General features: G+C 42.6%; 3 protein-coding genes and 1 long non-coding RNA gene across 8 annotated transcripts in view; 1 reads left to right on the top strand and 3 right to left on the bottom strand.

Annotated features, from left to right (window-relative positions):
- Nucleotides 1-23,679, top strand: part of C1H1orf105 (chromosome 1 C1orf105 homolog) — a 48,150-nt gene that overhangs the window by 11,191 nt on the left and 13,280 nt on the right. For 2 of the 4 annotated variants that reach the window (XM_016932683.4, XM_016932694.3), the window contains 2 exons: nt 13,171-13,256; nt 16,541-16,631. In XM_016932683.4, coding sequence (XP_016788172.1) covers nt 13,171-13,256; nt 16,541-16,631 — 177 coding nt within the window. Of the gene's footprint in view, nt 1-12,097; nt 12,420-13,170; nt 13,257-16,540; nt 16,632-23,679 lie in introns of those variants that run through there. The other 2 variants (XM_009438321.4, XM_009438317.4) reach the window with 2 other exon arrangements.
- Nucleotides 9,547-10,713, bottom strand: LOC134806926 (phosphatidylinositol glycan anchor biosynthesis class C). The gene has a single exon (XM_063811516.1). The coding sequence runs from the start codon at nt 10,711-10,713 to the stop codon at nt 9,820-9,822; it is 894 nt and encodes a 297-aa protein (XP_063667586.1). The 3' UTR covers nt 9,547-9,819.
- PIGC (phosphatidylinositol glycan anchor biosynthesis class C) overlaps nt 9,547-23,679 on the bottom strand; it is a 91,824-nt gene continuing 77,691 nt past the window's right edge. Inside the window, exons 3-4 of the mRNA XM_001147637.6 lie at nt 12,086-12,294; nt 9,547-10,927 (exon numbers count right to left, since the gene is read on the bottom strand). Of these exons, the coding sequence (XP_001147637.2) occupies nt 10,855-10,927; nt 12,086-12,294 (282 nt within the window). The 3' untranslated portion in view covers nt 9,547-10,854. The remainder of the gene's footprint in view (nt 10,928-12,085; nt 12,295-23,679) is intronic.
- Nucleotides 21,167-23,679, bottom strand: part of LOC129138054 (uncharacterized) — a 38,156-nt gene continuing 35,643 nt past the window's right edge. Inside the window, exons 3-4 of one of the 2 annotated variants that reach the window (XR_008540992.2) lie at nt 22,068-22,209; nt 21,167-21,319 (exon numbers count right to left, since the gene is read on the bottom strand). This is a non-coding gene — a long non-coding RNA (uncharacterized LOC129138054). Of the gene's footprint in view, nt 21,320-22,065; nt 22,210-23,679 lie in introns of those variants that run through there. The other variant, XR_010157335.1, reaches the window with a different exon arrangement.

Genomic DNA, 23,679 nt, shown 5'->3' with positions numbered 1-23,679 from the left:
TCCTGCCCCAAACACTGTGCTTTTCCCAAGGTCTTAGCAACCGGCAGACAAGGAGATTCTCTCTCGTGCTTGGCTTGGTGGGTCCCATGCCCATGGGGCCTTGCTCACTGTAGCACAGCAGTCTGAAATCAAACTGTGAGGCGGCAGCCTGGCTGGGGGAGGGGCGTCCGCCATCACTGAGGCTTGAGTAGGTAAACAAAGCCGCCGGGAAGCTCAAACTGGGTGGAGGCCACTGCAGCTCACCAAGGCCTACCGCCTCAATAGACTCCACCTCTGTAGGCAGGACATAGCTGAACAAAAGTGAGCAGACAACTTCTGCAAACTTAAACGTCCCTGTGTGACAGCTCTGAAGAGAGCAGTGGTTCTCCCAGCACAGCATTTGAACTCTGAGAATAGATAGACTGCCTCCTCAATTGGGTTTCTGACCCCCAGGTAGCCTAACTGGGAGACACCTCCCAGTAGGGGCCGACTGACACCTCATACAGGTGGGTGCCTCTCTGGGACGAAGATTCCAGAGGAAGGATCAGGCAGCAATGTTTGCTGTTCTGCAATATTTGCTGTTCTGCAGCCTCTGCTGGTGATACCCAGGCAAACAGGGTCTGGAGTGGACCTCCAGCAAACTCCAACAGACCTGCAGCTGAGGGACCTGACTGTTAGAAGGAAAACTAACAAACAAAAAGGAACAGCATTAACATCAACAAAAAGGACATCTACACCAAAACCCCATCTGTAGGTCACCAACATCAAACACCAAAGGTAAATAAAACCACAAAGATGGGGAGAAACCAGAGAAGAAAAGCTGAAAATTCTAAAAACCAGAGCGCCTCTTCTCCTCCAAAGGATCGCAGCTCCTCGCCAGCAATGGAACAAAGCTGGACAGAGAATGACTTTAATGAGTTGACAGAAGTAGGCTTCAGAAGGTCAGTAATAACAAACTTTTCTGAGCTAAAGAAGCATGTTCTAAGCAATCGCAAAGAAGTTAAAAACCTTGAAAAAAGGACAGATGAATGGCTAACTAGAATAAACACCACAGACAAGACCTCAAATGACCTGATGGAGCTGAAAACCATGGTACGAGAACTATGTGATGCATACACAAGCTTCAATAGCCGATTTGATCAAGTGGAAGAAAAGGTATCAGTGATTGAGATCAAATTAATGAAATAAAGCAAGAAGACAAGTTTAGAGAAAAAAGAGTAAAAAGAAACAAACAAAGCCTCCAAGAAATATGGGACTATGTGAAAAGACCAAATCTACGTTTGATTGGTGTACCTGAAAGTGATGGGGAGAATGGAACCAAGTTGGAAAACACTCTTCAGGATATTATCCAGCCTAGCAAGGCAGGCCAACATTCAAATTCAGGAAATACACAGAACACCACAAAGATACCCCTTGAGAAGAGCAACCCCAAGACACATAACTGTCAGATTCACTAAGGTTGACATGAAGGAAAAAATGTTAAGGGCAGCCAGAAAGAAAGGTCAGGTTACCCACAAAGGGAAGCACATCAGACTAACAGTAGAGCTCTCAGCAGAAACCCTACAAGCCAGAAGAGAGTGGGGGCCAATATTCAACATTCTTAAAGAAAAGAATTTTCAACCCAGAACTTCATATCCAGCCAAACTAAGCTTCATAAGTGAAGGAGAAATAAAATCCTCTACGGACAAGCAAATGCTGAGAGATTTTGTCACCACCAGGCATGCCTTACAAGAGCTGCTGAAGGAAGCACTAAACATGGGAAGGAACAACTGGTACCAGCCACTGCGAAAATATGCCAAATTGTAAAGACCATCGATGCTAGGAAGAAACTGCATCAATTAACGGGCAAGATATCCAGCTAACATCACAATCACAGGATCAAATTAACACATAACAATATTAACTTTAAATGTAAATGGTCTAAATGCCCCAATTAAAAGACACAGACTGGCAAATTGGATAAAGAGTCAAGACCCATCAGTGTGCTGTATTCAGGAGACCCATCTCACGTGCAGAGACACACATAGGCTCAAAATGAAAGGATGGAGGAAGACCTACCAAGCAAATGGAAAACAAAAAAAAGCAGGGGTTACAATCCTAGTCTCTGATAAAACAGACTTTAAACCAACAAAGATCAAAAGAGACAAAGAAAGCCATTACATAATGGTAAGGGGATCAATTCAACAAGAAGAGCTAACTATCCTAAATATATATGCACCCAATACAGGAGCACCCAGATTCATAAAGCAAGTCCTTAGAGACTTATAAAGAGGCTTAGACTCCAACACAATACTAATGGGAGACTTTAACACCCCACTATCAATATTAGACAGATCAACGAGACAAAATGTTAACAAGGATAACCAGGATTGAACTCAGCTCTGCACCAAGCAGACCTAATAGACATCTACAAAACTCTCCAGCCCACATCAACAAAATATACATTCTTTTCAGCAGCACATCGCACTTATTCTAATATTGATCACATAGTTGGAAGTAAAGCACTCCTCAGCAAATGTAAAAGAACAGAAATCACAACAAACTGTCTCTCAGACCACAGTGCAATCAAATTAGAACTCAGGATTAAGAAACTCACTTAAAGCCACACAACTACATGGAAACTGAACAACCTGCTCCTGAATGACTACTGGGTACATAACAAAATGAAGGCAGAAATAAAGATGTTCTTTGAAACCAATGAGAACAAAGACACAACATACCAGAATCTCTGGGATGCATTTAAAGCAGTGTGTAGAGGGAGATTTATAGCACTAAATGCCCACAAGAAAAGCAGGAAAGATCTAAAATCAACACCCTAACATCACAATTAAAAGAACTAGAGAAGCAAAAGCAAATTCAAAAGCTAGCAGAAGGCAAGAAATAACTAAGATCAGAGCAGAACTGAAGGAGATAGAGACATAAAAAACCCTTCAAAAAATCAATGAATCCAGGAGCTGGTTTTTTGAAAAGATCAACAAAATTGATAGACCGCTAGCAAGACTAATAAAGAAGAAAAGAGAAGAATCAAATAGACACAATAAAAAATGATAAAGGGGATATCACCACCAATCCCACAGAAATACAAACTACCATCAGAGAATACTATAAACACCTCTATGCAAATGAACTAGAAAATCTAGAAGAAATGGATAAATTCCTGGACACATACACCCTCCCACAACTAAACGAGGAAAGAGCTGAATCTCTGACTAGACCAATAACAGGCTCTGAAATTGAAGAAATAATTAATAGCCTACCAACCAAAAAAAGTCCAGGACCAGATGGATTCACAGCCGAATTCTACCAGAGGTACAAAGAGGAGCTGGTACCGTTCCTTCTGAAACTATTCCAATCAATAGAAAAAGAAGGAATCCTCCCTAACTCATTTTATGAGGCCAGCATCATCCTGATACCAAAGCCTGGCAAAGACACACAAAAAAGAGAACTTTAGGCCAACATCCCTGATGAATGTCGATGCAAAAATCCTCAATAAAATACTGGCAAATGGAATCCAGCAGCCCATCAAAAAGCTTATCCACCACGATCAAGTTAGCTTCATCCCTGGGATGCAAGGCTGGTTCAACATACGCAAATCAATAAACGTAATCCATCACATAAACAGAACCAACAAAAAAACCCACAAAATTATCTCAATAAATGCAGAAAAGGTCTTTGACAAAATTCAACAGCCCTTCATGCTAAAAACTCTCAATTACCTAGGTATTGATGGAACGTATCTCAAAATAATAAGAGCTACTCATGACAAACCCATAACCAATATCATACTGAATGGGCAGAAACTGGAAGCATTCCCTTTGAAAACCGGCACAAGACAAGCATGCCCTCTCTCACCACTCCTATTCAACATAGTGTTGGAAGTTCTGGCCAGGGCAATCAGCCAAGAGAAAGAAATAAAGGGTATTCAATTAGGAAAAGAGGAAGTCAAATTGTCCCTGTTTCCAGATGACATGATTGTATATTTAGAAAACCCCATTGTCTCAGCCCAAAATCTCCTTAAGCTGATAAGCAACTTCAGCAAAGTCTCAAGATACAAAATCAATGTGCAAAAATCACAAGCATTCCTATACATCAATAACAGACAAATCATGAGTGAACTCCCATTCACAATTGCTACAAAGAGAATAAAACACCTAGGAATCCAACTTACAAGGGATGTGAAGGACCTCTTCAAGAAGAACTACAAATCACTGCTCAACAAAATAAAAGAGGACACAAACAAATGGAAGGACATTCCATGTTCATGGATAGGAAGAATCAGTATCATGAAAATGGCCATACCGCCCAAGGTAATTTATAGATTCAATGCCATCTCCATGAAGCTACCAATGACTTTCTTCACAGAATTGGAAAAAACTACTTTAAAGTTCATATGGAACCAAAAAAAGAGCATGCATTGCCAATACAATCCTAAGTAAAAAGAACAAAGTTGGAGGCATCACCCTACCTGACTTCAAACTATACTACAAGGCTACAGTAAGCAAAACAGCATGGTACTGATACCAAAACAGAGATATAGACCAATGGAACAGAACAGAGGCCTCAGAAATAACACCACACATCTACAACCATCTGATCTTTGACAAACCTGACCAAAACAAGAAATGGGGAAAGGAATCCTGATTTAATAAACGGTGCTGGGAAAACTCGCTAGCCATAGGTAGAAAGCTGAAACTGGATCCCTTCCTTATACCTTATACAAAAATTAATTCAAGATGGATTAAAGACTCAAATGTTAGATCTAAAACCATAAAAACCCTAGAAGAAAGCTAGGTAATAACATTCAGGATATAGGCATGGGCAAGGACTTCATGACTAAAACACCAAAAGCAATGGCAACAAAAGCCAAAATAGACAAATGGGATCTAATTAAACTAAAGAGCTTCTGCATGGCAAAAGAAACTACCATCAGAGTGAACAGGCAACCTACAGAATGGGAGAAAATTTTTGCAATCTACCCATCTGACAAAGGGCAAATATCCAGAATCTACAAAGAACTTAAACAAATTTACAAGAAAAAAACAACCCCATCAAAAAGTGGGCAAAGGATACGAACAGACACTTCTCAGAAGAAGACATCTGTGCTGCCAACAGACACATGAAAAAATGCTCATCATCACTGGTCATCAGAGAAATGCAAATCAAAATCACAATGAGATACCATCTCACACCAGTTAGAATGGTGATCATTAAAAAGTCAGGAAACAACAGATGCTGGAGAGGATGTGGAGAAATAACACTTTTACACTGCTGGTGGGAGTGTAAACTAGTTCAACCATTGTGGAAGACAGTGTGGCGATTCCTCAAGGATTTAGAGCTAGAAATACCATTTGACCCAGCCATCCCATTACTGGGTATATACCCAAAGGATTATAAATCATGCTACTATAAAGACACATGCACACGTATGTTTATTGCAGCACTATTCAAAATAGCAAAGACTTAGAACCAACCCAAATGTCCATCAATGACAGACTGGATTATGAAAATGTGGTACATATACACCATAGAATACTATGCAGCCATAAAAAAGGATGAGTTCATGTCCTTTGCAGGGACATGGATAAAGCTGGAAACCATCATTCTCAGCAAACTATCACAAGGACAGAAAACCGAACACCACATGTTCTCACTCATAGGTGGGACTGAACAATGAGAACACTTTGACACAGGGTGGGGAACATCACACACTGGGGCCTGCCGGGGGGTGGGGGGAGGGGGGAGGGATAGCATTAGGATAAATACCTAATGTAAATGATGAGTTGATGGGTACAGCAAACCAACATGGCAAATGTATACCTATGTAACAAACCTGCACATTGTGCACATGTACCCTAGAACTTAAAGTATAATAATAATAATAATAAACAAAACGATTTATTTCTACTAGAAAAAAAATATTGACAAAGGTAGCTACACTCAACAATAGATATTCAATGTAGATAAAAGAGCCTTCTATTGGAAGGTGCCATCTAGGATTTTCATAGCTAAAGAGGAGAAGTCAATGTCTGGCTTCAAAGGACAGGCTGACTGTCTTGTTAGGGGCTAATGTAGTTGGTGACTTCACATCGATGCTCATTTACCATTCTGAAAATCCCAGGGCCCTTGAAAATTACGTGAAATCTACTCTGCTCATGCTCTGTGAGTAAAACAATAAAGCATGGATAGCAGCACATCTGTTTACAGCATGATATACTGAATATTTTAAGCCGAGTGTTGAGCCTACTGCTCAGAAAAAAAAAGATTCCTTTCAAAATATTACTGTTCATTTAAAATTTGTTTCCATGCCTGCTAACACAGCATCCATTCTGAAGTCCATGGATCAAAGAGTAATTTTAACTTTGAAGTCTAATTAAGAAATACATTTTGTAAGGCTATAGCTGCCATCGATAGTGATTCCTCTGAAGGATCTAGGCATTGCCATTAAGAACATTTGTAACTTGTGAGAGGAGGTCAAAATATCGACATTAATAGGAGTTTGGAAGATGTTGACTCCAACCCTCATGAATTACTCTGAGAGGTTCGAGACTTCAGCGGAGCAAATAACTGCAGATGTGGTGGAAATAGCAAGAGAACTAGAAGTGGTGTGTAAAGATGTGACTGAATTGCTACAATCATATGATAGAACTGAAGAGATAAGAAATTGATTACTATGAGTAGCAAGAAAAGTGGTTTCCCAAAATGAAATCTACTTCTGATGAAGATGCCAGGAACATTGTTTTTGTTGAAATAACAATTTTTAGAATATTACATGAAATTGTTATAAAGCAGTGGCAGGGTTTGAGAGGGTTGACCCAATTTTGAAAGATGTTCTACTGTGAGTAAAATGCTATCAAACAGCATCATGTGCTACAGAGAAATCTTTCTTGAAAGGAAGAGTTGATAGATGCAGCAAACTTCATTATTGTCTTATTTCATGAAATTGCCACAGCCACCTCAGCCTTCAGCACCTACCACCCTTATGTCAGCAGCCATCAACATCAAGGCAAGACCCTCATCAGCAAAAAGATTCTGATTCACAGAAGGCTCAGATGATTGTTCGCATTTTTAGCAAGAAAGCATTTTTAAATTAGGGTATGCATATTTTTTAGACATGAGAGTGCACACTTTATAGACTTTATTATAATGTAAGCATAAATTTTATACACACTGGAAAACCAAAAAATTCATGTGATTTGTTTTATTGTAATATTAGCTTTATTGTAGTGGTCTGGAACCGAACCTCAGTATCTCCAAGGTACGCCTGTATATAGACAGATATTGGTGCATATATATGTGAATGGTATACACACTTTGTGTGTGTGTACATGTCTATATATACACACTTATATATGATTTATCTATCTAGTTTTATCACATCTCTCTTCAAAAGCCCCTTAACTTGCCACTGACTACAGGATACAATAATGCAAAGTATTCAGCACTCTCAGATTTCAGTCCCTCACTACAGCCCATTTGTCCTGTGCTATTCTCCACTGCCAGGATGCATCAGGTCCTGTGCACTCTGGCACATACTGTTCATTCTAGCTGTAATAACCTTCTCCCCACAGCTACCACTTTTCTGTCCAAATTAAGTCTACTGCCTCACCCTTCATCCTTGCATCTATCCCGCAACTCTCCGTCTCCCACCACCTTCACAATGAATTTCTACAACCACCAAATTGTGTAAGATCAGGGACTGAGTGACTCCAAATACTATACAGTGTGACAGGGAAAAGCTGAAAATGATAGTGCAGCCATATTGTCATCCCACCAAGAAACTATTCTTGAAAGTTTGAGAAACTTTCTGGTCACCAAGATGCACGTTTGCTACCTGAGTTCCCTAAAATTAACAATCACAAATGCCTTCAAATAATACAAATGTATTAATACATATAAACAAAAACTACAATTTCATAGAACTCTTTACTATCTTCAACCACCAACACCTAGCCCTGTTCCTGATGTGGACTATAGAATAATTATGAGGCATGCCTCTATTGAGGCACAAGCCCAAACCAGGAGCAGGCAGTGGACAGATGCTTTGGGCTTCAGAGGTTAGTCCCTGAAACCCTTTTCTCCTCATTGGCCAGTGTCCTTGGATACAGAAAGCAGTCCAATTGACCTTACAGAAAACCACCAATTTTTTTTATCACAAAACACAATATTCATCTGTCCAAATAAAACTCTGAAAAAGAATGTGACATGACAAGAGCTGAAGACACTAGTTCAAAGTCAGGTCCCAGACATTCTTGAGAAATTTATGTTCAAAGAAATAAAAACATTATATTTTGGAATATGACTCCCTTAACAAAATTTCTGATTTGAAATTAATTCCTAGTGATAAAAGGACAGTATAGAAACTTGCCACAAATGAATTACCACAGGAATAACCAGCTATCTTGGGAGGTGCCTGCTGCATTTGGCACCTTGTCTCTGCTCTCTTCAGGTTTTCTTACATGTCAGCTTAAACAACATCTAATACATTAGTACTAGCTATTACATAGTGCTGATGCTAATACATAGTGCTTCGTATCAGGCATTCTTCAAAGCACTTTGCATGTATCCCATTTACCACAATTCTAGAGGTAGATACTTTTATTCCCACTTTACACATGAAAACTGAGACATAGAACAGTTGTGGCCCAAGATTTGATAATTTATTTCCACCTTAGACAAACTGGATTGCTCCCCATTACCTACAGTATAGAGCCCAAATTCATAGCCCTCAAATTGCTACTCAACCTCCCATTCTGACTTTTTCCCAATATCCCCTCCCAAAAGTCCCCATAACCCTGAACGGCCATCAAATATTGTCCCATCATTGTGCCCATGCTAAGGACAGATGGGCACAGTAGTAGTCTTATGTTGCCTGCAAATGTGTTTTTAGACTGATTAATTTACAAGTCAGATTTCATATTAAAAATCAGATACACAGTTATTGGGATTTCTTTTAGAATCCTATCTGGAATTCTAAAGGTCTGAAGCTAGGCACAAACTGTGAATAGATGCAGCACAATAGCAGGTGTCTCCATTGGACATCTCCATAGTTGTTCACAGTTGCCATCAGTCACACAAAGTATGCCAGTTTCACTCGCTTCCATTACTGACCTGGCTTCCAAAGGCCTTCACCACAATGCCCTAAAACCATCTTTTGCCTATTTAAGTCTCCCTTATCCTCCAAGACTAAGCTTAAATGTCACCGCCTCTCATATTTCCTAATTATTCCAGCTGAAATTTATCTCCAGCTTCTGAATTCTCCCTAGCATTCTGCTTATTGTGACACATCACACTCTGCTTTGCAATTAGTTGTGATATGCTTCCCTAAGAACAAGGTAGAAACTCTGAGTCAAGGTTAAGTAACCAATTCTGTGATCTTGGGCAACAAAACTGAACATAGCACCCTGTGTTCTAAGATTTGAGCCCTAGATAAAGAGCATTAGCACATTGAAAGGGGTAGAAAGAAGTGACTTTACACACACACACACACACACACACACACACACTTACTTCACTCTTCATGCCCCTCTGTCTGCCTCCTGTTTATGGAAAAATCATGAGACAACTTGATGAATGTGTTATTTTTTTAATAGAAACCACATCACTTCATATGTTACAGCATGTAATTCAAGAGGTCCCCAGAAAGTTTTTTCATCTACACAATAACAGAAAGGATAAGCACCCTCACCACCCAAGCCTTTGGTTCATTTTTTTCTTGTTTTGATCTCTGTTCTCTTACCACAATGACATGCTGCTTCCAGAATGGAACTCTGTCTTTAAGTTCTATACTAGTTAGGAGGCTAATCTATCAGCTTGCCTTAATAACGTAATGGATGTCCTAATTTAACTGAGGAACCTGGACAAGTCTTCCTTGATTTCAGCTTCATCCCAAGGCCCATGAATGTTTTCTTTAAAAAGCTGCAAGCGAATGAGGTAGAATGGACACAGACATGAGATAGACATCAGCAGAAGGGCAAAGAGTATGGCTCCCACAGCACTAATGGACAGTAGGCCTCCCAAGGCTGAAAACGCAAAAAGCAGTGTGACCCCCACATAGCTCCGAGGAGTACATGCCTTTAGTTTCTTCTGCAACATGGGCCACAGGGCAAAAATCTGAATGGCAAACGTCACCATGATGAAGGCATGCAGGGACCGGGGAAGACGTGATGCCAAGCATACAGAAGCAAAGATGGCCATGTTCAAGGATAGTGTGCTGGATACAATGGCAGCATTGGCACCATAGTCAAAAAAGATGAGATGGCCTAACAGCATGAAGACTGACATGGCATAGATGGTGTCAGTGCTGACAGACTCTGTAAGGGTCTTCAGCACTGGTGAAAACCCATAAGTGAAAGTAATGAAGACTAGGGCACTCTTCAGGTCAGCCCACCGGGTCTGCCCACTCTTCTTCCGCCCTTCACCTCCATCAATGAGATCAAACAAAACATACCCAATCAGTGAAGAAGCCAGGCCAGTCCCTAAAAGCCAATGGGGGGCCAGAAGACCCTCATCCATATACCACCAGATAACCACAAAAACACAAACACTGCACAGCTGCTGGATCACCACACTGGACTCAAATACCACAGCCCAATATTGGTATTTCCGAGCATGGATGTTTTTCCGGAGCTCTTCCAGGAATCGCCGGTCCACATAGTTATCAGGAAAGGGCTGTCGCTCATACAAGACCTTCTGCCACTTGACCTCCTTGGTGTTAGTTACAGGTTGAGCACACATTATCCTTTCATTCAAACTCAGGCCAGTTTAATCATCGCCCTCACAGAAGTCCAGGTGGTTCTTGTTCTTTATGAAGTTTTGAAATGAGACCTCCCTGGAAATTCCATGCTGTGTTGATGTTCTACCAACCTTTCCTTGTTTTCAAAGGCAGCAACCCAGGCTAGGCCTACAATAGATGAATTTGTCTCTGAGGCAGGACAACACAGCCAAGTTCCTAGAAAAAGAGAGACTGTGAACCTACGAAAGTTGTGAAAGGTCAAGAGTAGCACTGAGTTAAAGTCAAATCAACTCAGTTTACTAAAAGTCTGAGAAAAATGTATGTGGTAGTCACCTTATGGGACATTAAAACTGCATTTCAGATTTGAAAATTATAATTCCTTGAATAATAATAGACATCTGTTAGCTATCGCTTATTGAGTACCTACTATGTGCTAAGTGCCTTATGTATCTTCTTTCACTTAATCCTCACAACCTTGTAAGTTAGTATTAGTCCTGCTTTGGTAAAAAAGCTGAGATTCAAGATGCTTAAGTAACTTTGCCCTAAGGTAACAGAGCAGAGCCAAGATTCAAACCAAAGTCTTATCCCAAAGCCTGTGTCTCACATTGTATCTCCCTCTAAAGCAGTTCTTAACTCAGTGGTTCACATATCCCTTAGGTATATCACATTGCACGCTTATATCTGGATTTGTGTAAATTTATAGGGATAATATCCATAGTTTTTATTGGTTCTCAAAGGCATGTTATTTGTATTTTTTAAGTTACCAATCCAAAGACAATAGTAAGCTGCACCATACAGAAAGGTATGAGCTCTATAGTTTAGCCAAAATCAAAGCCTCAAAGAAACTAGACTCTTCTTCCATTAGCTGAGCTTAGCATCCTTTAAAGAGCTATCAATCTACACAAAACAAGGAAACTCTTGAGAGGATCGAAGAAGATAATCATTCCTTTTTCACAATGAGAAAACTAAGAGTCAGAAACACCACAGCCATCCGGCAAATTTGAGAAAAAAAAAATTTCATATTGCCCGACTTTATTTCTTCCATGCTAGACCACGACAAATGTTGCTTGGCAAGCCAGACACCGTTACCCCCTCTGCAGCAGGGATCCCAGCCCGGGAATCTTAAGGCCGCCGCCGGGGTTGGAGGGTCTGCGACGCCCAAAAGGGCAGCGCCCGCCCGCAGAGTGGGGCTGGGAGGGGACAGGGTAGGGTAGGGTGACCCCAGGGTGCGCCTTCACTCTTCTGGCCCCCCATTTGGCTTTTTGGGTGGGCCTCCCACTTCCGCCGCCGCCCCTCACTCAGCCTTGGGTCTGCGGGAGGCAGCAGAGGAAAAGGAGCCCCGGAAACACTGACCGTTACACGGAACCCACCTACCCGAGAGTTCCTAGGGTTGCGCAGCTGAGGGACGGCGGCACCCAGCCTTTTTCCCGCTCCGGGGCGCCGGGGCTGCGACTGTGGCCAAGCACTTCCGGGTCCGCCGCAATCTCCTCAGCGAGGGCACCCTTCCCCGGCTGGAACCATCGCGACGTGACTGCTGCCCCCTCCTGGCTGCTCGGAGGACCTCCGGTCTCCTCTCCTGGAAACTGGCCCAAACCCGAATGCTCTGAGCCTAGGAAGGCAAATCCCCAGCAATCCCCTATTGAAAGATGGGATGTGCCATCTGAAGGACTGGGTAAGGCAAGAGAGGACAAGGAAAGAGGCTGGGCCGGTAGGTGAGAGATAATGGCCGCTTTTGTTGCGCTCCTTTATTAAGTCAGGCCCTCAGCTGGGACTTACCGTGCATCCATGTGTTCATTCCACAGATACTGATTGAATGCCTGCATATAACAAGCCATGCTTGGGGTGCTCATGATACAGCCGTGAATGAAACACACAAAAATTGCTGCTCTCATGAAACTCTCTTTTTTGGTGCATTGACCTTTACACTGATTATATCATCTCCCCCCTCAAAGAGGACAAATCTAAGGCTCAGATAAGTTGTATTTGTCCAAAGACAGGCACCTGGGAAGTAGATGAACAGAGATCAATATCCAGTTGTCTATAGCTTCAAAGCTTGGTTTTTTTCCTCTTTACCTCCTAAAAGAAGTGAGGACAAGATTGCTAATTAAACTGAGTTCATGGAAATATTAAAGGATATATAAACAGAAGGAAGTAATAAAGAAACAAAGGGATGTAGTAAAACACAGGATACAGTGGAAATAAAAGTCAGAAAACATGACCCATTTACTAGCTCAGTGACTCAAGGCAAATCACACTACCTGAGCTTTGATTTCTTCATCAGTAAAATGGAGATGACATTATTTGCACTTGGCTACTTTATAGGATGGTTAAAGAGTTAAATATAAAAATGGTTTGTAAAGTGTTCACTATATGGCTGCTATTAGCTGACTTTGGCCATCGTAATGATAGCAATGTTTAAGTGTGATACATTCTGTAAAATGTTCTCTATTTCCCTCTAGGCTTCTGTTCCAAAATTTGACAAGATTCCTTGGCTTAGTGAGGCCAGCCTTGTAAACAAGCCATTAGTGCTCAGCCTCCCCAGAAGGTAACCTCTCAGCCACCGAGGGCAAAAGTTTTACGAAACATCTCACAGAAGATGATTTCTTCTTAAGGGATGGGGACAATTATCAGAGGGCGCATTTGATCCACTGAGAAACTCAAATCAAGTGCTTTAAAAATAGAAATAATCCGGGTTTCTCAGAAAAAAATGATCACTGAGTATAGGCCTGGCTAGAGGAGATGAGATCTCAAAATTTTTCCCTCTCCACCACTACCACTCAACAGTATAAGATAATTTTGCCCCTAGACACTGTCTCTCAAAACACTTCCATCCTCTTTCTCACCCCACATTTTCTCCACTGCTGTAGTCTGAAATTTTCACATTTTTACCATCAAAAGTCTAGAACAGTAAGTTCCCATCTTTATAGAATAGTAACTCTGTATGTAATTTTGAGGCACCCTCCTACAATCCTGTTAGTCCTACTCCTTCCAAACAAACTACTATATGACACATAAATCTATTTTTCAAAATTGCAGGAATTACATATCTAGGGAGCATTTCAACTGTCTCTTGAAATAATTGGGTTACCGTGTTCCTTCTCCATTTTTGATGAAATGGTTCCTAAGTGTAGTGATAAACCCCACTCTGGGAAGGGGACATGGACGGAAGGGTAGGTGTGAGGTAGTGTTGGGGTGAATGAGAGAAACCAGAAAGAGGGCAGAGAGAAAGAGAAAGGGCAGGCATAGAGGCCATTCCAAAGGCACATGACAGACTAAAAAGGATTGACTCCTTGGCATGCGAAACAGCTCGTTAGAAAAGCCAGACTCCCCAAAAAGAGTTTCTCCTCCTGTTGATAACTACCATGTACCCTCCTGCCCATGGATAAGTGACTTCATAAGCAAATTCCCATCACTGTCTCCACATCCCCACTTTAGTAACATGTACCTTTGCTTTGTCTACTGTACATTAAAAAAAATCTCATTCTCAGTAAATAGGTAGACAGTTTTAGTATTTTCAGAACAAAATTCACAAGTGCTTTCAAGTGCTCGTTATTCAGTTGTGTTATTTTTACATAATTTTGAATATAACTAAAGCAGATGATCAGAGGTTCAATAAACTCAAAGGCCTATTTAAGAAACAAAAGTACTAAGTGATAGAGTGCTTATTAAGAGTTGTTAACACTGCATGGATCAGCACGAGTAAGGACAGTCTAGCATATTTTAATTGAGGGTGGGACACAAACTCACAGGCCCATGACAGTCAGATGAGGGGCATAATGAGTAAAGCTGGCCAAACAGGACTGCAATGAATGGGAAATCACCTCCCCCCTTCAGCCCACCCCCACGCCAGCAGTGTTACCTGCAGGCATGTGAGTCCAGAGGCCAGATCCACTGGGTCTTCTAACAGTACTAGAAATCTGGATGTTTTATGTGAAATTGCTAGTGTTTGATCTAATAGGGTAATATCCCACCATCCCATACTACCCCCCCCATGCCCATTAGACCTGCCCCAGCAGCGAAGAGCAAAGTATCCTTGTGCATAGCTCTCTTGCCCCCAGCTCCCTTGGTCTCTAATTACACAAGCCTTTGGCAGAGGGTGGAGATCAGGGAGAAGGGTAGGCCCAGAATACAGCTGGGCATCGGCAGCACCTGTTCACTTTCACAGCCAGGTCCTGGAGGGTCAGAGCAGACAGTCTGTTGACAGCCAACTGGAAAGGGAGTGGGCAGTTTTTCCTCCAGCCAGCCAAACCTAAGCTAGGCACAAGGAGAAATAACCTTAGGCAGGCAGTGAAGCTCTACTCATCGCTATTCTGGGAGGATTGGGGTAGCAATCTCAATTCTTGTTTAGAAAAATGTAATATACCTACCTCACAACAAAGGTGACCGAACAGCACCTTTGAGGTGTCCTGAGCTCTCAGGAGGACAAGACGGGAATGAAAAGTCTTTTGAAAGGATGGTTTAAGTATCAAAAGATCTTAAGGATTAAAAGCTCCTCATGTGGGCCAAAGCTCTGGGTTCCAAGCTGTTTATTTTTGGCAAAGCCCCTTACTGAGACTTTGGGAGAAAGTTCTCAATGTGCCTTAAGCATTACATACCCTTGAGCAAAGAGTTCTAATGCAGAACAGTCTGAAAAAAGACAAAGGAACATTTAGCCAAATATGCTCAGAGTAATTCCAAGTGTGTGCAATGGAAACACACCTACAGGGTTGGAGGAGGTGAGGCTGGGCTGTAATAAGAAGTGCCTATACTGACCCACTTCCTTCAAGGACTCTCTCAGGTTGGCCTGACAATTTCAAAGCCACACTCATCGTCAGTCTCCAAAGCCCTTCAAGTCACACTAAGGTCCTGTTTATATAAGATTATTGTACACTGAAGGAGTTCTAAACTGGCCTCCTGGTCTCTGCTGGTCAGCATTTGGGTGACAAGTCCAAGAGAGCCTATTCCCATATCAAAGACAAAGACCCCGAGGGCACTCATGTCAGACCCACCATCTCTGGTCTTACAGGGCCCAGGGAAGTGTGAGGAGAAATGAAACAAGAAATGCCTCATGAGCATCAAACTCCTTTCACATGCCTTTGTTTTAAATAAACAATGGACAATGAAATCTTTCCTCATTAGAGAGGAGATGTGTTCCCAGCAAAACTGCCAGCATTCTGAGTTTCTATTTCTTGGATGCCAGGGGCATGAATGGTGCCATACACACAGTTTATGATTATCAGGCCCCCGCAGGCCTTGGCCCCTTACACCGTAATGAAATGAACCACAGTGCCAAGTGTGACAGAGCGCAGGCAGGTCACCCTGTAAAAGGAACTGGTGTTCTTGCAACATCACTGCTTCAACTGCTAACTAGAAAGAAAAAATGTTCCAAAGGAAAAGAATGGGTGAAGGGAGAAGACGTTCTGTGGGAGGAAACAGGTGGATTGTTTCAGGGTGCAAGGACACAAACTCCAAGAAGTCAGCCCAGGTACGAAAGGGGACAGATGCAGGTTAAACATCAAAAACTTGAGTGCAGACCCTTTCAAAGAGGAAACCTGGGATTCATTTCGCTCATTACACATCTACTGTTGTGAACAATCTTTATCCTGCCTTGTTTGTACACTGTCTGACAATCCAAAATTGGTTAGTGCAAAACAAAAGGGACAGAAAAGCCAAAGTGACATAGGAGGGCAAATCCATCTTTTGGGGGCTCCCCAATGGCCTGAGTGCTCCAGAACTGAAGTGGAAGATAGCTCCCTGTGGTGTCCCTTGTATTCTCTCAGAAACAACCAAGAGCCTGGCTCTTCAAACACGGGACTGCGGTTCTAACTTTCTCTTGTTTTAATTACTTAGATATCCTCATTCCTCTGCGACTTTTCTGACTTCATCCAAGAAGAATATGAATTTGCAAATTTTGTTTCAAGTTCCAGATGTTTTATCTAAGGTACTAAAAAATTTTTGTTGAAATGAAACCAACAGCAGTTCTAGAATGACATAGAATATGAATACATGTCCCATCTCCTTAGCACAGCCCTGTGCTTGGTACACCATCAGTGTTCAATAAATATTTGTTAAATGAAATGAATAGCCCCACCCCCCTCACTATGTCTCAAGTGCCTTAGGGTCCCAGTTCACTAGAACTAAGAATACAGGCACAAGGTTAGAATCAACAAAACAGGAAACTAAAAATTAGTATGGAGGAATCTGCCCCAAGACTTCCAGGGAATGCCTATCAGCCTGTGACTGGAACCAATCTGGAGTCTCTACTGCCTCCCCCAAAGGATTGCTTATGTCTCCCACCTACAACTCCCTACACCTGTGGAATTTTACATTAAAAACTCCTCTTTTCCCCTCCACCATGACCGGCTGCCAGGTGACCCTCGGTGTCACTGTGGAGCAAGCACACAGGCTACAGTGCTTGGGTAGTCAGAACCTCCCTGAGGTGGAGAAAGAGAGAAAATATATGGTGAGATAAGCAATTTTTTCACCTGAAAAATTGCACATTCCTCACAGGGCTGTCATAGGCAGTGCCTGAAGCAGCGTCCTAAGGCACTCGACACGGTGCCCCACCCAGAGCAAGAGCTCAGTGAATGTGAGCCACAATTATTAGGAGCCCTGGTGTCAGTCAATATACGTTTACGGAGGCCTTTGTATTTGCTTTAATACATCAGAGATGAGTGAGTCAGCCGCAGCTACGCAGATGAGTGAGGAGACAGGACAGGGACACAACTGAGAATGCGTCTTAGAGACAGGGCACAGCACTTGTGAGAGAAGGTGGGAGCAAAGGTTACCCCCAGGTTGGGCAAGCAGAGTGGAAGTGAGGGAATGATTCAAGAGGAAGTGGCATCTGCACTGGACCTAGAAGATACTGTTTTCAAGTGGAAGGAAGAGCCAGGGGTGGAGGAAGAACTGGAAAGAGAAGAGAAGATTATCAGCAAAGAGGTGGAGACTGAGTGTGCAGGAGGAAATGCTTGAAGAATATCAAGGAATTCTGAGCATACATGAAAGGGAAACAAGGACACGGCTGGGCCCAGCTAATGCACACAGGGCCCAACAGACAAGAGCAGAGAGGACACATTGAAGGTTTTCAACACCGGAGTTTCAGGGTCCAAGCTTTGCTTAAGAGTCATCTCTTAGTCCCCCTAACACCCTGGACAGGCAAGTAGGTAACATGGCCACCATGACGTGCACTGGGTAGAGGTGGGGGATGAGCCGGGAGGCAGGACTGGCTTAGCAATTGCTGTGGAACCAGCAAGAAGCCTTCCAGTCATCAAGTCGCTGTGAACTTCCTATTTAGACAGGTCTCACCTGCCGCTGAATGCCTCCTCATCTCAGGTTTGTTCTGGGTCTCTGTACTGTGGCAACCTAGGCACTAGGACACCAGGCCCCAGCCTGGCTGGAGTGGAGAATGGGGAAGGAAAGCCAATGCTAACGACCAGTGGGAGTGAGAGGCCATTCTCCAGCAGGGTATAGCGGTTTTTGTGGCTGCAATATTCATAGTTAGCCACTAGATGACAGTTAAGAGCAACAGCTTCCAGCTGCGCAGCCCAAAGGGCGCCTGGGAGGCCAGTTTCCCGGCTGACCCGTGAGAAGTCCCAAATAGGTTGCTCTTATTGGGAGAGAACACAGGCCCCTCAACCTCACCCTCACTCTCATCCTGTTAGGGGCTGACCCTCCACTGATTTGCACATGAGAAAGAGTCACCCCTGCAGATTGAAACACAAGTAGGGAACCCAGGATCCTTGCTCTGTTGGGGCACCAGGCCAGTACCTCCAGTCATATTCTTTCCTGTCACACAGACGTCCTCAAATTTGAATCTGGCTCCCAGAGTCTACTGCGTGTATGAAGGCCTGCACGTATGTGACATGAGGTAAACGTGGATTCAGCCGGCAGCTGCTCCCTTCTGGAAAGAAACTGTTGTGTTTCAAGGGAGTAGAATGTACTGTGGACAGGATCTCCTCCTTCATTCTCTAAATCAGGGACCTGACAAGAAGCTGCTGGCAATCCGGAGGCCAACTGGAGACCCGGGACCCTGTGCAGAGGTGCAAAGCTCCTGCCACCTGGCTGTGTTCCTCTTCACCATCACAGGTCAAAGGGCAGAACTTTAAACACCTACTTACTCCTCCCCTACCCCGGAGCAGCCCCGTGGCTGAGGCAGGTGCACCTGTGCCTGGAGTAGTATTTCCTAGTGACTAGACAAAGGGGAGACAGGCTCAGAGACACAATAACAGGGAGAGGGAGACAGAAAGCAAGATAGAAACACACACACAGAGGTGAGGGACAAAAAACACAAGACAAAAGGAGAGGCAGGTCTATCAAAGAAGAAAGATTTTTAGTGAAGACAAATGAAGCCTAAACATTTCCTCGTTTAAACATCTACTGTGGAGAAGCTTCTTCATTTTCACCTGCCATTTGCAGGCATCCGCTCATGACTCCTCAAGATGCTGAGAAACAGAAAGGTGCATCATGATAGTTGGCTAACTGGGCCAAAAGGTGACTGACTCAGTGATCCAAGGCAAAGGAACAGCAGGTGTGTGGGGGTGACCCGGAAAACTGCAGCTGGAGACTCTGAAACCCCTTTGCCCACTTGCTGGTACTGGGTGTAAATTAACTAGAGCTCCTCAGTTACTAATAGATTATAAAATGCCACTCCACCCTCTCAATTCCTGCCCCCACTCTCTCTCTACTCACTTTGATCTGGGTTTGTTCTTCCAGTCTAATGAGTCAGAGTGAAGATAAGAACATTATTTATTTTGCTTTTAGCAGACCTGTGGCAAAAAGCCCTGGCTAAAAAGACTGTGCAGTAGCAGAGGCATAGCTGTGGAAGATGTATAGGATGTTTACTTTCTATTTTCTCACCACTAAGAACTCTCTTTTTATTATTTCTCTCACGTTGACTAAATTTTCAAAGCTCATAACTACCAAGGAAACTACCTCATATACTCCTAAGTCATTTTCATATTTATATTGCTTATGTTGATCTAGTGCATATAATTACAAATACAATTTTTAAAGAGAATATTAAATGCTATTGACCTAAAATAGTGATGGTAATAAAAATCAAATTTAATAAGTCTGAATGTAGGGATATGGCTATTATTTTGTATACATTTTGGGTTTTTTTAAGTATATTCAGCTTTATTTTTTTTAATGGCTGATATTTTCAGATAGAAGGAACATGTGTAACATCATAAGGTTTTTTTTGAATATTGAAATTAGTTCTTTGAGCACTACTTTTGGGATTCTATGTGGTAGAAATAATTCTGCCTTTATATGGATTCTTCTTTTTTTTTTTTTGAGACGGAATCTCGCTCTGTCGCCCCAGGCTGGAGTGCAATGGCACGGTCTTGGCTCACTGCAACCTCCGCCTCCCAGGTTCAAGTGATTCTCCTGCCTCAGCCTCCTGAGTAGCTGGAATTACAGGCGCATGCCACCACGCCTGGCTAATTTTTGTATTTTTAGTAGAGAGGGGGTTTCACCATGTTGGTCAGGCTGGTCTCGAACTCCTGACCTCATGATCCGCCTGCCTTGGCCTCCTAAAGTGCTGGGATTACAAGTATGAGCCACCATGCCTGGCCTTTATATGGATTCTAAGAGTTTACTCTTCCCCTGAGGAAAGATAATCCTTTTTATCCAAAAACTTTCTAGCCGACTGAAGTTCAATAGATGTGGTATTGGAAAAATCTCTTAACCTTTCTGGGTCACAGCTTTCTCCTGGGTAAATTGAAAGATTTGAACCAAGTGTCCTATCAGGTCTCTCTCAGTTAAGTTACAAGTGGGAAGGAGAAAAGAAATAGAGGTGTTGAAGGAAAGGACAGAGGCAAATGTGTCAGTACTCCTCACAGGGTGCTTGTGAAGCCTGTTTTAATCACAAGCTGGTGCTTACATTTTTGTTTTTTATGTGAACAGGTGTGTAAGAGAGAGAAAGAAAAGGAGTGAAAGAGAGAAAGAAAGGAGAGTAGAGGGAGAGGGAGATGGAGAGAAACATGTTTCTCTGTTTCTTTACCAAGGGTTCAAGAAGGCCATGGCCTTGGGCCATGAATCAGCCCTTAGACACCGCAGCAGATATTGTCCTAGGGTATGAGGATGTTTCCAATTGTCAAATGTGTTTTTGGCTTCTGGGGACTGGCTGAAATCTGCATCATACCTTGGCCAGGCTACACATAGGTTGCTGTCACTCTCCTGTCACAACTGCCATCTGCTATCTAGAGGACAGCTGCTTGGGAAATGAGGGCCCCATTAACATTCCAGTGCCTCTGGCTCTAGACCTGATAAAACCAGGGCCTTGTGCTGTGAATGTGGACAATTCCCTCTCCATTCCTGTTATTGCTGCTGAGCTGGTCATAAGGAAACCAAGTGAGAAGGGAATGCAACAGAAGAAAAAGACCAAAGACCTGGGTTTCAGGGCTGGGAAAGAAAGCAAGACAGAATGGAGGAAATGAGGCCTGCAGGACATGGCGTCTCAAATGTTTGCATCACCTTTAAAGTAGCCTGTCACAGCTGCCTTCCATGACTCTTCAATGCCCTCATCCCTTCTCCAGATAGAAATGGAGCAGCTCTTCTTGGAGGCCAGGCTTCAGCTGATAGCAAGTCTGAGGTAGAGTACAGCACAGATCAAAGATTGCTTTTTACCTTTAAATGTAAAGTGTAAAGGGACAGGATTAGAGCATCCGCCTCTGTCTTTTTGAACACAAAGACCATTTTTGGTAGAGGAAGGGAGACTTGGAGAGTTTATATGATTGACAAAAGTCACCCAAGTTGTTTGTGAGCCAGGACTGGAACAGAGCTTTTTGGGCATCTAGCCAGTGTTCTTCCCCAGTGCATTACATAGAATGAATTTGTTGTACTACAACACTAATGTTCTGTAATGTTTCCCTGAAGACAGTGTTACAATAGTGATCTTCATTTATATATGTATTTTTTGTTTTATATATTTATGTTGATTGTGTTTATATTTAGACCTCATAATTTAAATTGCTTACAATGACTCATTCATTTGCCCAATGTTTGTTGAATACTTGCTGTGTGCCAGGTTCTATCATAGGTTCTAGGAATACAAAGATGTGTAAAACATGATTCTTGCTCTTAAATATAATAACTCTCAGCCCAGTGGAGGAAATAAACACATTTAAAATCAAGAATAGTGCAAATACAAAGAAAGCTAGACCAAGTTTATGATGCAATCAAAGAGGCAGGCACCCAACTGAGGTTAGGAGGGTGAGAAATGGTAGCAGCCCAAGAGAAAGGTTTTCTGAGGATGTAACACCTACACTATGTCTTAAATGAGTAGCTATCAAGGCCAGGTGGGACAATATATAAGCATTTCATCCCTCAGATTCTAAGAGATGACAGTCATTATGTTATGGGACTCTGTACTCACATTTACAGTTGTCATTAACCTAGCAAGATCTTGCAATGCACTTTGGGGATCTTGCAAATAATATCTGTTGCTTGATTTGCAATGAGCTCTGAGATTCCACTTCCTGTAGGGTCTAATAGTAGTCTTAGCAGAAACCAGAAGTCTGGAAAAAGGTGAAGGAAATAATTTCAGTGAAGAACTTATAACTCTACCAAAAACAAACCTGCCCAAGGATTCTCCCATATCTGCCTCCCCTTGTCCAGGTCTTCCTCATCCCTTCAGACTGAGTACAAATTCCACTTCTAGGAAGCCTTTCCTGATTTCTCCAATCAGAAGTGGTCTCTCTGTTTTCTGAAGGCACAGAGGTATTAGTGCCTCTTGTATGATATCTAGTGTGTCCTACCTTAATTGCAGTTTCAGAAATGTACCTCACTCTCATACCTCAAAGATGTGAGGGATGGAGGGAGGAGCTGGAGCTTCAGGGGATATCACCCCCAGGGGTATCAGGAAGACATGGTAGAAAGTTGAATCAGCCCAAAGCAGAGGAGTCAATATCCACAGACATTTCCTCTCTAGTCTCTCTTCTCACTCCATTCATCCTCCCACCAGACAACCTGTCCATCCCAACCTACATTCACTTACCCGAAGCTGATTTGCTAGATTATTCTTCCAGGTTGTTGTATAGTGTTTCCTGGGCTTGCAACACCCTCACCATCCTTGTTCACTCCACAAACACCTACCCAAGCATTGCCTGTTTTTTTTACCCTTCTCAGACCCTTCCCTCTCTGCCCCACCCCCAGTTAAGCTCAATGACCCCTTTCAGCTTCACTGGAGCCTCGATATATTTCTGTTGTAGCACCTTCAACACCATCATACTTCTTGATGTATAGGCTACTGGATGGTGAGCAGCTTGAGGTCACAAACTATGTCTTATTTATTTAAATGTCTCCAGTACCTAATGAATGGGTAAATGAATGAATTTGTATTCTTCTTTTGTCTTCCTTAGAAACTTCCTTCCAGAAACTTTGCCTTATTCATCGGTATGACCCCCGTCACAGCACCCTTTACTTGGTAGCCTCACAATAGATGTTTATTGTTGAATGAATGAATCTAGCTATTCACACACATACTTTGACATACCAACCCACAACATTGTAATACTGAGTTGATTCTTTTTAGAACGCCCTATAAAAATGAAGTGTATTTTAAATGTTTCTCAAAAGAATCCAACTTTGTTAACAGTTTTTAGCCCTCAAACCCCCCATGATGCATCACGTAAGTGCCATATGTCTCTCACAGGATGAAGCTACTTGCAGAACAATCTGGCAAAGGTCATCCTAGGAGCACACCTCAGGAACTCCTCACTTTCTGTTCCTCCTCTTTCTGTTCCCCACACCTCCCAGGGCAACAGGAATGGGTCAAGGCACACCATGTAGTGATGGGCCAGCAAGCGGATCAAAGGAAAGAGAAGACTTCAGTCAATAGTCTTCTCACTGTGGCTTTCCTCTTCCCCATATTCTGCACTTTCTGTGACCATAGCTCATGACTGATGTCAATGTGAATGAGGAACGTTAAGAGAGAATCCCCAAACATAAGTTTAGCCTCAAGTTCCTATATGCTTCCTAAGCAAACT

The sequence above is a fragment of the Pan troglodytes genome, chromosome 1 (assembly GCF_028858775.2).
Source record: "Pan troglodytes isolate AG18354 chromosome 1, NHGRI_mPanTro3-v2.0_pri, whole genome shotgun sequence".
Lineage (NCBI taxonomy): Eukaryota > Metazoa > Chordata > Mammalia > Primates > Hominidae > Pan > Pan troglodytes.
Note: the sequence above shows the minus strand (reverse complement) of the source record. Positions and strands in the feature narration are given on the sequence as shown.